General features: G+C 43.5%; 1 protein-coding gene across 2 annotated transcripts; it reads right to left on the reverse strand.

Annotated features, from left to right (window-relative positions):
• Positions 1–61: 61 nt before the first annotated feature.
• On the reverse strand, positions 62–13294 carry tp53inp1 (tumor protein p53 inducible nuclear protein 1). 2 transcript variants are annotated; one of them, XM_079164895.1, is made up of 4 exons: positions 13055–13294; positions 8989–9360; positions 4512–5037; positions 62–3755 (listed from the first exon to the last, which is right to left on the reverse strand). In XM_079164895.1, the coding sequence occupies exons 2-4, from the start codon at positions 9110–9112 to the stop codon at positions 3533–3535; spliced, it is 873 nt and encodes a 290-aa protein (XP_079021021.1). In that variant the 5' UTR covers positions 9113–9360; positions 13055–13294; the 3' UTR covers positions 62–3532. The 2 variants fall into 2 exon arrangements, with proteins under 2 accessions (XP_079021021.1, XP_079021022.1); XM_079164896.1 differs by having other exon boundaries at positions 13199–13274.
• Between the last annotated feature and the right edge of the window lie 683 nt (positions 13295–13977).

Below are 13977 nucleotides of genomic sequence, written 5' to 3' on the forward strand. Positions count from 1 at the left end.
AGACTAATAAATAGCCTTTGAGTTCTAATGTCTTTGAACAAACAGACAGAGACGAGTGAGCTGTGTATGAAAACATTTATTATTATTATTATTATTATTATTATAAGCTAATGAGAGATCACATGTATCAACTATGACAGTTCAGAACAGATGACCCACTTATAATTCCTCTTACATCAGAACAGAGTGAAGTGATCTTCCAAACATCCACAAACTACAAAGATGGAGACCAGTTATGTTGATAAATAAAGAGTTAACCCTATAATTCCTACACCTTTTTTTTGGCAGAGTGCTGTATTATTCCAGTAAAATACAACAACAAAATAAAAGCATCTAACACATGGTGAAAAATAATACAAAATAAAATGCCATAAAATATTCTTCACACTTTTTTTTTTCTTCTTTTTCTTAAAACAAACGAGGAGAAAAGAGGTTTTGCTACATCATTCTGTCTGGTTTCTTTTGTTGAGTCGTCGTATAAAATAAAGTAAAGTAGAGACGGTTGGTGGGCGGCTCCGAGTGGTGCATAGGTTCTGATGTCCGTCCACTCGGGACGAACAGAACAAGATATAAAGGAGTTCAAGTTCTTCATTGATGCATTGTCTTTACATTTCAACCTGGAAGGCACGAGATCCACACATTTCAAGGCATTGACCACAAAACAAAACATTACAAATCCCTGTTAGTTTGATGATGGAGAGATGAACCGAAGAAACAAAGAGTAAAGGAGGAGACGGATCATCACGTCGGATCCCTTCTTGCCTTTAAGTTTGCCTTTTTAAAATAAACACATTGTCCGTGATTGCAACGCTCGACAGCAGAGAGAGAGAGACATTCGAGAAATGAGAGAAAAGCTTCAAAACATTATTTAACAGCTGAACAGACGGTTTTAATATTAACGCGAACGTGACTTTAAATCTTTCCTGTTTGTGTTTCTACTGCAGAACACTTTAAAACATCTACAACATTTAATGTTGCTCCAATGAGTTTAAAACTTGTGTTGAAATGATTCAATAACACGATGAAGCAGATGTGTCGCACATCTTCAGAAAATAACAAAGTTTTCAACTTGAGATTCCGTACGGAGGTTAATTTCTGCTCAGAAAATGAAATGAAATGATGAAAAGTCAAGAATAATAATAAGAAATAGTCAAAGTAATCATAATTATGAGATGGAAAAGTCAAAAATGTGGCTTTTACCTTAAAAAATCAATCGTGAGTTAGAAAGTCAAATTGAAAGAGACGAGAAGACGTAACGATACGATAAATGCTAACGCATCATAGTTACGATTTAGAATCTCAGCATTTAGACTTTTTAAAGTAATCATTCTGACATTTCATCGCTTGACTCGACGTATCTGCTTTTATTTCTCTCATTCCCAACATTGTGTCTGTTATTTGTTATTCTATTGTTCCATTGTTCTCTTGTTTATTCTCTGCTGCAGTGGTGATTCGGCCCCGGCTCTACTTTCCCAACATGAAACATGATTCTACTATTTCAGAGCACCGAGGCCGACAACTGATTAAACACGTAAACGTCAAACAACCAAAAAGACATAAATCAGTATTATAAACTAGTGAAAAGATTAAAAGCTACTTTTTTTGGTTTAAATATTTTTTTTAACAGTTTAGCAAAATGTAACCAAGTTAATATGGAAAAATAGAGTTAAAAAGCAATAAAGTACATTTGAAAAACAAAGTAAAATACAAACGATGGATTTCATCTCCAACAGTCGACTGAAAGCGTCAACGAGTGAATTCTTCCACAAAATACACAAAAAAACTCAAATGTATTTCTCACAAACATGTGTTTGTGTTAAACGAGGGAACGCTCGCTGGGACGGAGCCGGAAAAGAGAAAAGTCCGAACGAACAAGAAACGTCAGCCGTCAAGTAAATCTGCATTTTCCTAGAGAGTGAAGGTGATCGGTTGTGACCCTGAGAAGTAGACTGCAGATTCATTTAAGAAACAAAAAAACTATAAAAACTATTTTTCCATTTTTCTGTTTTTCTCCCACGAACACAACTCTACAACCATGCAACAGATGCACACTAACAAGATCAAACATACTGAAGCAAGAAACAGACGCATATATACCGACTTCATACTGATATGTAAATTTCTTTTTTTCTTTTCAAAAAATATTTTGGAAGTTTTTTTTTTATGTTTCATTTTTTAAATACATTTTTTTTTGTACATTTCTATTCATCTCAAAGCTACCGTTAAAACAAGGCGTTTAGTGATATTTAACCCAGTATTTTTTGATTTTTTTGATTTTCAAAAAAATATTGTGAAAAGTACTGAATTACAAAGTCAGAGGCAGGTTCCTCCGCAGGAGCAGACGCTGAGACAAGATCACTGCATTTATGAACTTAAAAGGCTGAAAAATCCCCCAAAACAGCAAGTTTTAATAGAATGAACTATTTCTAGAGTGATTCATGAAACTGTCGGTTACTCAAGTTTCCTCTGAGTCAGCATGTTTACGCCACAATGTCACAAAACTTTTGCGTTTTAGCGCAAATGGACACTGAAAACAAAAGGTTTCTATGTTGAGGAGGACTGATAAAAGAACGGCCGACACCGAAGCATCAGAGGCCGTGATATCCCGTCTTTAAGTCACAAGCTATGGGTGTGAAACTCCAGAAGCACCGGAGCCTACATTTCCCATAATGCAACGTGACAGAATGTTTTCATCAGAGCCTCCCTGCGACGTCTTTCAAACTCTCAAACTGATTTTCTGTTATAATTAAAAGTCCTACATTGACTATGACATCGTCCCTTTAATTTACCCTTTCTCCCGTGGCATTCTGGGAAACGTAGGAACTCGCCGTCTTATAGAAAAGAAATGGAACAAAGCAACATAACAGACTATTTGAGGGGATTTTTCCTTTAAAGTTCGGACTCATCGTGTCACAGGTTTCCTGCCGCACGGCGTCACGTCACTACCGGCAACTCTTTTTTTTTTTGGGGCAACGCTGTGGGGCAACTTCCACTGCACTGATTAAACGGCAACATTGTGCCGCTGCACCGTTCACGTGATTTCTAAAGATTCTGGAAAATGTCTCCTAAAAATGTGTAACCGTGAAGAGGCTGTGACATCACCGTGACATCACCGTGACATCACCTGAGCGTCCTGCCACGCTCGGTGAACCTGCCGCTGAGTAAAGTGACCTACAGCATTGATTCTACTCATTAAGTTGTCTGTGAAGAAGAAGAGAGAGGAGGAGGAGAAGGGACGGCCTTTATCTTCCCCTCAACATCAAGATGAAGACGGATGGATGGATGATGAAGAGGAGGAGGAGGAGAAACCTCTCACCCACTGGCCATATGAGCTGATAAAAATAAAAACAAAAGCCACTTTCCCTATTTCACCGTCCAATCAGATTTCAGATCGGGGGTGTGACTGATGGCTGATGACACGTTGCTGGTGTTGAGTTCTTGATAATAATAAAAAGGAAAGAATCAGAGTTGGCAGAAGGACGGAGGTTGATGGTGGTGATGATGATGATGATGATGATGATGACGACGCCCGTCAGAAGTTGAGGTGTCTCTGGCTCGGCTGGTGGAGGTGCGAGGTGCTGGTCTTCGGGGGCCGCAGCAGGTTGAGGCGTCGCAGCGCGTTGCGGGTCAGCGGTTGGCTGCGCTGGCCGGCGTTGCCGTCCCGCTGCTGCAGGAGGCCGGCGCGGGCGGAGAGCGCCGCGGCGTAGCACGCCGAGTGGAGGCTGGAGCGCCGCGGGACCACCGCCACCTCCGGCCTGCAGGGGGGGGGGGGGGGGCAGAGACAGAAGGGGAGCGGTGTTAGATGAGCCGAGTGAATGTATTCTAGTACTTCATTATTAACATTTAATGGTGATTAGCCAAATATTAAAGCTGCTATGAGGAACTTTTATTGTCTCTTGATTCTGTCGCCCCCTGTGGACTAAAGCTGTAGTGTCTCTGAGCACCAGACTACCTTTAGTAAACCTCTCATTCTACTGCAGCAGGTCTGACAGTCTGACCCTCTCAGTCCTGGTTCTGGTTCTCCCGTGCCTCCCTTCCCTCCAGCAGGTCCAGCAATACATCCTGGGTCTCCAGCAGAGAGGAGAAGCTCTGCTCCTGGAGGAGGAGGAGGAGGAGGAGGAGGAGGAGGAGGAGGAGGAGGAGGAGGGTGAGGAGCTGCTGCTGCTGCTGCTGCCGGGAGCTGAGCTCTCCTCCTCCCTCTGGAGCTCCAGATCTGGGTCTGTCCACGGTGGACCGGTCTCTGCTGGAGTCTGAGCTGAAGGAGTTTCTGGCATCGATGACGAGCTTTAAGAATAACTCTATAGAAACAGACCATGTTCTCTCTGATGGTCTCTTTACTGACGGAGGTCTGATAGAGGATCAGGACTACACTGAGACTGGTTCATATAGAGGATCAGGACTACACTGAGACTGGTTCATATAGAGGATCAGGACTACACTGAGACTGGTTCAGGACCAGGTAAAAGTTCCTCACAGTAGCTTTGAAGTAAAGAGGTTCATCAGGACGTTACCTGTGTCGAGGGCCGTCCAGCGTGCGTCTTCCCTTCTCTTTCCCGGTGGAGGGCGTCATGGCGGCGGGCACGTTTTCAGGCAACAAGCCGAGCTCCAGGTCGAGGGAGCGCGGCAGGGGGTCCAGGCTCATCCTGGGGGGGCTGCGGTGGGCGTAGACCGACATGCTGGGGTGCTCGATCAGCAGGTTCTCCAGAGGGCTGGCCTCCAGGAGGACGGGCTGGAGGCCGCGGCCCGTGAAGCACGGCGGCGGCGTGACGAACCAGCTCTCCTCCAGGGAGGAGGCGTCCAGACGGAGGAACCCGTTCTCCTCTTCCTCCTCTTCCTCGTCCTCGTCCTCCGCGCCACCGTCCGGGTCGGTGTCGGCCGTGGAGTTGAGGGAGGTGCAGGAGGCGTAGCGGATCGGGGGGCTGGCCATGGGGGAGGGGATCATCACCAGGTCCTCCTCTTCCTCCTCCTCCTCCTCTTCCTCAGGACCAGCTGTGGATCCGGAGAGACCATCACCACGCTGACCGGAGCAGGCTTCAGCTGCAGAGACACAAACAGCTGGAATTAGTCATGTGATCCACCAGCAAGCCTTTTTATGCAGCGTTTCAGTTTTCAGCCAATATTGTAAACGGTGCATTTGTTCTTTGGCGGATGTAGTTTAGTTCCTGCTGCTCTCACGGTTTTAAAACTACAACTCTGCAGTTTTACTGGTGGACAGCATCGCTGCAGAGTAATACCTCCATCGGACCAGCAGGGGGCGCTGTGGCCTCTCTGAGCAGCAGTTTAAAACCATTAATTAACAGATATCACCATGAAACTTCACCGACTATTAAGACTATTATCTTTTATATTACAAGTTTTCTGAGATGTTTTTTTTTTATATACAAATAATGAATATCTTATTCTATATATGCTCATTTTCCTCCATTTCCAGAACTTAAATCTGATCATTTGATAAAAGCAGGTTCAAAACTCGTTTAATTCATAAATAAATACTGTAAAGAGCCATAAAAACAATGAAAGTGCTCAAAATCTGACGGTCGGGCTGTTCTTTGGATCCAACACATCCTCTAATGAGTCACAGAGACGCAGGAAGTTATGAACGGAAACACGACCTCCAGCTGGAAACTAAAAATAACCGCCTCAAGCAGACGTCTCCCTTCGGACTTCTGTTTAAGGGCTGATTCTCCTGCAGCAGTCAAATAATAACTCTGTGTGTGTTTTCACTGTTTACAGGATGCATTCAGCATGTTGTGATGCTGTGAACCAGATCCAGTCCCCCCCCCCCCCCCGACCCCCCACGTAACCTGGAGGTCACAGAGGAATCCTTGTTTACACACAACAGGTCTGAGTGCTGAGTCAGCAGATCTGCTCACGTTATCCTCTGCAGCAGCAGGACGAGCTGATCTCCTGCAGGACACGGAGGAGGTCCTACAGAGACGTCCTGGAGGACGGCACAGAGCCCGTCCTAAATGCAACATGACTGACAAAAATGGCAGCCGCAGTGCTTTAACGACGTAAACACCGAAATATAACGATTGAAAGGCTACGACTAAATATAAGAAGAGGACGTGGTCGTCTCTTGCGGACGGATGTTTTGAAGCCTTAAGTTTGGGGTTTTGTCCGTCGCCATCTTGTTTTTTTTGCAACCAGTGAACAGGAAGTGACCACATCCGGACTGAGGAGGAGTGACGTAGAGACGCCGTATACGTCTCTGGTAGAGACCTGTCAATCACTGTGTAGCCCCGCCCCTAAAGCATCCCCTGCTTTATGGTCTGTGTGACTCTAAATGGACCATCATTTACTAAATGAACATCATGCTGTATTGAAGAAGACTTGAAACTAGAGATTGAGACCATAATCATGTTTACAATGTTTACTGAGGTAATAAATCAAGAGAGAAGTAGAGTCATTTTCTCATAGACTTCTATACAACCAGAGGAGTCGCCCCCTGGTGGACACTAGAGAGAATGCAACTTTAACACGTGAAGCTTTGGCTTCACTTTTAGAACCGGAGGTTGAGGTCTGTTTTAATGGTAATATAATATAAAAAGAATAAGACAAAGATACAGACGTGACAAGCTTTGATTGAAGAATTGCATTTAGAGTTATAGCTAGGATTTCTTAAATAAAGAGAAGATAGGAGGTCTGAGACGACTTCAGGCTTCTGTAACAGGAAGAACGGGTTTATTGTTTTTATCAGTTTGGATATTTTCCAGCATTTCTCCAGCAGCAGCGGAGCTCTGTGTGTCGGGTTAACGAGGTCAGAGTGGATTATAAACGAACCGACCGACCTCCCAAACGGCTCTAACACACACACACACACACACACACACACACACACACACACACACACACACACACACACACACACACACACACACACACACACACACACACACACACACACACACACACACAAATGTGATTGCAATTTAAGAGCGACAATCACAAGCGAAATGTTTTCATGCTTCTACATGCTTGAAGCTCTGAATCTACAAAGACGTGTTCTACACTTTGAGCTGCAGATGTTTAAACATCTTTAAACGCAGAGACATTTTAATCTCAGTCTCCATCCGCACAAGAACGGTCAACAAAAAATGATTGAAAACACAAACTATCACGACAAAGAACACGCACACAAGAGGATAAATCTCTTCATATATTAAGTGCATGATGCTGTTATTTGCAGCTAAAGCACAATATGTGATGCATTAAACTACAATATTCTAAGTAACTGTACTTTTATATTGGTCATTGCCGAGTGAAATGTTATGTATAAATATGCAAATCAGGCATTATGTCATGGTGACTTCTGGTGAATTTGTGAGAAATCTACAGACGCAAACAGACAAAGTAGTCGTGATATCTAACGTATGAATCTAGTGGAGCTTTAATTGTTTCTTCGGGTTTTTTAAATGTAATTTTTCATTTCTTTGATTAAATTAATTGGCGACCAGGTCAAAAAAACCCCAGAATGTGTGTTCTTGTAATGCAGGTGAACTAAACCTTTAACTCAACAACATTAAACGTCTTTAAAAACAATCCGTTTACTTTGACCAGCTCGGCATTTTTTCATGAATTTTGGTAGAAACTTGTGTTTTATTTGAGCGTTTTTTTCTCAGATCAGATCTATTAAATCTAATAAAATCTTCATCAAAGCATCTGAAAAAAACCGTCGAGCGCCGGTTGATCTTTGTGCCGAGCTCAGCTGAACTCCGTGAACAGTTCAGAACCCTGCGATGGATCGAGCCGACGCGATTCGGGCTGAACGCTGGCGGCCGCTCCGTTGCCCGTACATGTCTCTGGACTGCAGCTCCACCATCCGCTATTTTTACCTCCTCCGGTTCTCTCCGTGCTTTTGTTTGGCGTGTTTACAGGTCGACCATAAACTGACCGATGGCACCCAGACTGGAACAAGTCTGCGTGCCCCCCCCCCCCCCAGCCCGCCCCCCCCCTTTAAAGTATTCACACGGCTGTGGAATCGGAGACGGGTCAAGAAGGTTCAAGACCGGCGGAGGGTGAACAGTGGGCCAAACCAAAGCTGAGCTTCACTCCGAGTCTCTGCAGTGTGTCATGTTTCTGTGTACAGTGTGTGTGTGTGTGTGTGTGTGTGTGTGTGTGTGTGTGTGTGTGTGTGTGTGTGTGTGTGTGTGTGTGTGTGTGTGTGTGTGTGTGCCAGGAAACTTCGACCAGCCATTAAAAAACAGTCCAAAGTTAAACTGTATCTGTCATTCTGAATGTTGGATCTTTGCTCCGTTAGTTTGGAAAAAAAACAACCTATAAGCAGATGTTGAGTCAAGATTATTTCGTCAGAGCTTTCGACTGATCTTGTGGTCTTCATCTGCGGGCGTGTTTTTACACTAATCTCAATGTAAAATAAAGCTCATCATTCAAACCAAACTTCTGCTGATTTTACTGGTTTTAAACATGGTTTGAATAGAAGACGTGGTCGTTGTCGTTGTGACGTCACGCGGCGGTTTGTGGACTGACGGTTTGAAGACTCTACTTCAACGTTTTGGTCGTCGCCATCTTGTTTTTTTTTGCAACCGGAAGTTACACAAGAGGGTGGAGCTAAGTACAACCGAACGCTGAATAATAAGACATTTGTAGGACTAAATTGTTATAAAAAACGTTTCATGAAGAGGAAACACACTATGAAAGAGTTAATGTTGAAAGACAAAAACACGACAACACCGTGGTAGAGACCTGTCAATCACCGTGTAGCCCCGCCCCTAAAGCATCCCCTGCTTTATGGTCTGTGTGACTCTAAATGGACCATCATTTACTAAATGAACATCATGCTGTATTGAAGAAGACTTGAAACTAGAGATTGAGACTATAAACTCATGTTTACAATGTTTACTGAGGTAATAAATCAAGAGAGAAGTAGAGTCATTTCCTCATAGACTTCTATACAACCAGAGGAGTCGCCCCCTGGTGGACACTAGAGAGAATGCAGCTTTAACACGTGAAGCTTTGACTTCTTACCCAGGTAGTTGACCAGGATCCAGTCTTCATCCTCCTCTTCCTCCTTGCCGTCTCCGTTCCCACTGCGTCGACTCAGCTCCTCGGCGTCGTCCCCGAACAGAGCGCTGGTGAACCTCTGGAACATCTCGGGACGTCCTGCGGGGGCGCGAGGCCGAGGGAGGAGGGGCTGCTGGGGGGGGAGGAGGAGGCGCGTTGCTCGGGGCGACGGCGGGGAGGCGTGGCGTCGCTCGCTTTGGTCATCAGCTGCGGGGTTCGCGGCTCGGGGAGGGCTCCGGAAAGGTGCTAAAGTGCGTGAACGGAAGCGTGGTCATGGATCATCTGTGGCTGGACATCGTTCAACGTCGGGCAGAGTGCAAAAGTACAAAACGAGCCCTGAGAGGAGAAAAGAAAAGAGAGAGAATCACTTAAAAACGTGGTACACTTGTCTTTCCAACGCCGTATGTCTCAAATTTGAGACTTGAGTGAACAAAGAGCTGCAGGACTCGGTCCTAAAACCCTAAAAATTGTGAAATTTGAAAAAAAAAGAGTGAAATTTCACATTTTTTATCCTTTTTTTTCCATCACCAATCACCCCAAAAAAAATCCCTCGTATGTGCAAACGTATTTGCCAATAAACTGTTTTTATTTTAAGAGGAGAACCAGTGATGCTAACTTCCTGTTAGCATTCAAAAACGCATCATCCCCACAGCTCTCTATAAATAAGGTCTTCAGTTGAGTCTCATGTAAATTTAATCTCCCGGGTTCAGTTCGAGTTGTAAATCCTAATCTTTGTGACTTCTAGTTGTATTAACTATTTAACCACTTGGGGGCAGCACATCACAACATCTCACATCTCACCGCAGTGTGACGTCTGTAACATCCAGCAGTTACAGATGTTTGTGTCCAATATTCTCTCTTTTAGCTCCGTCTTTGGTCTCCTCCACCACAAAGCTGTGTCTTTAGCTGCTAAATGCTCCACTTTGTTCACCAGCTGGTCTCTAACTGAGTCAGTAACTGAGTCAGTCTGTAACTGAGTCAGTAACTGAGTCAGTCTGTAATTGAGTCAGTCTCTAACTGAGTCAGTCTGTAACTGATATTCAGGGGGAGGAGTCTATGAGGAGTTAGAAAATAGAATATGGGTCAGACGGTGGTTTGGAAAGACGAGAATGTCAGCAGCCGGCCAAATAGTTCTGAAGTTCCCGACCCTCACAGAGATGAACTGTAAATACTGTGAACACTTAGCGCTGCTTTCATGCTCATCGATACGTTCCTTTGTTTCAGTGAATGTCGGCCATTTTAGTCAAGAACTATTTTTAAAAAGATAGATTCAGACCTCAAGAGAACAGCCTGGAAGAAGGAGGCTGACGTCGGTGTCATGTTTGTTAAGAAATAATGAGACTTTTATATTATTATGTATTAATCCAGGAAGTTATGGGCCATTATAATATATATGTTGTAGCATTAAAACCCCAGTTCAATATGTAATATAGCCCACGATGTATGACAAGTTTCAGATCGTTGTTTACAAAAAGAAAGATGTAAACGAACCTTTAACAACGTCATAAAACATAAAAATATGTATTTTCAATCATCGTCTGCTATTGAAAGCGCCTCAGTCTACTTGTGAATGACAGCAGATGTAAAACACAAAGCTGTAAAAGCCACTAAAGTCATCAGCATCTCTGAGGCAGCAGCTGCAGTTTCTTCAGTCGCTGAGCCGATGGAGGCGAGCAGCGTCGTATTCAACAGTAGATAAAGAGACACACAGCTGGCCGGCAGCCGGTCTGCTGCTCTCAGAACAGTCTTTCATGGAGAGGAAAGTATTAGTGGACAGAATAAGAAGTGATCAGTGTCGCAGCTGCTGTGTGAAGGGAGGAGGGAGTGAGGGAGGAGGAGGGAGGAGGCTTCCTTTGGCACAGTATCTCTGGACTACAGCCAGGAGGCCGGTGTCCTCCCATGGGCAGCTCTGCCCTGTGTTTTGCCTCTGAGGCGACATCCTGAGCTCTGATTGGTGGAAGCGGACAGACACGACTCAGGGCGGAAAACTACTGAGATAGTTTGATGTGAAGTCTTTTTTTACATTATTTAAATCACAAATTTGATTTTACTTAAGTAAATATGTATTCTACTTTATTGTTGATTTATTTCACACTTTTACTGCATTAGTGTAATCATAGCTTTTAAATCTATTTTATTGTATTAATCATTTACAATTTCATTGTTTTGTTACTATTCAAGTTTTTTTCCTGCTGTTACTGTTATTATAGCCTTATCATTGTATTGTCTTGTGTGCATTAACATGAAACTGCCGAACTGTTGAATTTCTTTCGTCTTTTCTGTTGTTGTCATTTTACCTCACAGGGCCTGAGGCCTTTGTTTAAAATAAAACATGTAACAACATCAGAAAACATTTAAACGTGTATTTATATTGTTGTCTTTTACTAAACGTGTATCAGAAGTGTGTACATGTAATACAGTGTGTTTCATCTTGTTAGGTTCACTTTGGTTTTAAAATCACTGATTTAACATTTAAACATAACTGTTTTTTTTCACCACCAGGAAGCTGACATGAACAGGTTTTTTTAAACTAAGCATGAACGCCTCATTAGCTGCTTTATACGTGAATTATTTCACGGAAACACAAATTCCGTTTTTTCTGCACCAGCACCTGAACGCACTCTGGATCCGGAAGAGAACGCGTATTGATGGCTGTGATGCGTTCAAACACTCGCGTGCCAGCTCGTATTTCTCAGTTGTCTTATTCATTACACGGTGAAAAAAAAAACACGAAGCCTCTTTTTCTGCAGAACAAAAGGCGAAACTCCGCCTCTGTAAACACGGAGAGACAGAACGGTTTAAACTAAAGGATCAGATAATGTGCTGCTCCTCCTCCTCCTCCCGGTCGGGTTAAATAACCTAAATATGAATCCAGAGCGTCGTTATAATCTCCGAGCACAAAGGAAAGCTCCTCTGCTGTGTCTCTACAGGAGATTAATGTCAGTCAACGGGGTCACTGAGTCACTGAGTTTTTGGTGAACGACGCCGCAATAAATGCTTCTATTACGTCATTATTTATTCAAGTGAAAACACAGACGCGTAATGAAAACCTGGTGTAAATACAGACAGTGTGTCGGCTGCAGGACAGAACACACTTTATTGGACAAACAAGAGGTTTGATGAGGCAGAAACAGAGATAGACGAGAGTTCATTCTTATTTAATAGGCTGTGGTCATGTGTTGGGACGTTACAGGTTATTTAGGCCGCAACGGTAAAGATGAACTGCACGAGCAGCTAATTAATGAGATATAAAGTGCATAACATGTCCGGAATACATTAAGAAATGATATAAAACAGTAAATTCATCGAATGTGTGAAAATAAAGTGACTTCATGTTGAATATTCTGCAGAAAGAGGTCTGCAACTAACGTTTATTCTCGTTTTAATACTTTACTTTCTTATCATCTCTTATTTAATCGATTTCTTTTGTTTTATAAACAACAGAAAATAATCCTGGAGTCAAAGTTTTCCTGCAAATGTCTTATTTTGTTCAAACATTTTAAAGCGACTTGAGAAGAGCTTAAAACAGCTGAAACCAGCGCGAGCTTGACGTTTTAATAAATGACCAAATATTAAAAGGGTGATCGGTTAATCATCGGCGGGCTGCGAGCGGAACACAGAAGAGGAGAATGTGGAGCAGCAGACGGTCTGTTGTTACACAAGAGAAGGGGGCGGAGCCTGAAACTCTACACCAACAGACGTCTGCGTGTTAAAACTACAACATCCACAAACATCATCAAGAACATACTTTAAAAAACACACAAAACAACTTCAACCTGTTTCACTCGAGGAAAAACACCAACGTCCTGCAGCGCGAGCGCGGCTAACGTCACAGCTCGCGCTGCAGAGTAAGCGGAATTAAAAATGCGTCGTAAAACGTTCAAAAACGCATCGCAGCGTTTTAACAAATGTCTGTTTATTTCAGCAGAACGCGTCTCTGTTGTGGATGTGGTGGATAAAGAGCACCGGCGTCCGGTTTAAGAGGCACCGGGGCCGTTAACGGCCACCGAGAGGAAAACAAAGAGCTCACCTGCGGCAGAGAGAGAGAGGATGTAAACCGAGGATTACAAAAATAAATCCTTACAAACTGAGGTAGACGCGTTACTCTTCGAAAAATAGAAAAACTTCAGGTTTCTTCGCAGAAGAAATAAAATATATATATATAAAAAATAACCGTTGATTTAAGGACCGTCCATCGGGAGTTCGGCTCGCTTTTCTGTCCTCTCTTTTTCTTGTTTCCTTCAGTCCCGTTTCCTCCTCCCCGACTGCTCCTTCCTTCTTTTGTTGTTGTTGTGGAGCTCCAACAGCTGATCGACGTGACGTCACCCCCGGAGCAGGCCTATCGGAGGAGACGGGCCCCGGAGCGGCTCGACCAATCACACGCGGCGTTACGGCCTGTCACCAACACACGTGACCTGCTCCTCCTGACCCCTCCCCCCTCCTGGTTGTTCCTGAAAAGGGCATGACTGGGCAGCGCGCTGCTGGTTGTTCGGGAGGAGAAACTAGCTGCACTACAACTGGGTTTCATAAGCAGAACATCCGGGTCCTGCTGCAGGTTTCCTGCTGTCTAATGTCAACATGTAAGAAGTCCCGCTGTTATAAAGTTTACATCATGGAGCATTAAATCAGAGCAGAAGAAGAGAAGCTGCTGAAACCCTCTGAGCAGAGTCAGGCTGACTTTACTGCGTTTACAGTTCTGTCATTATACTGACTATGCATGGTGAGAACACACAGTAGTGGAGGAAGTATTCAGATCCTTTACTGCAGTAAAAGTACTACTACTACTCTGTGAAAATACTCCACGATAAGTACAACTATTGCATTCAATATGTACCTCTGAGATGTAGTACAGTAAAAAGTACAATATGTACCTCTGAGATGTAGTACAGTAAAAAGTACAATATGTACCTCTGAGATTTCTAAATCATTTGTTAATTTAAATATACAATAAAC

This window comes from Pholis gunnellus (assembly GCF_910591455.1).
Source record: "Pholis gunnellus genome assembly, chromosome: 8".
Lineage (NCBI taxonomy): Eukaryota > Metazoa > Chordata > Actinopteri > Perciformes > Pholidae > Pholis > Pholis gunnellus.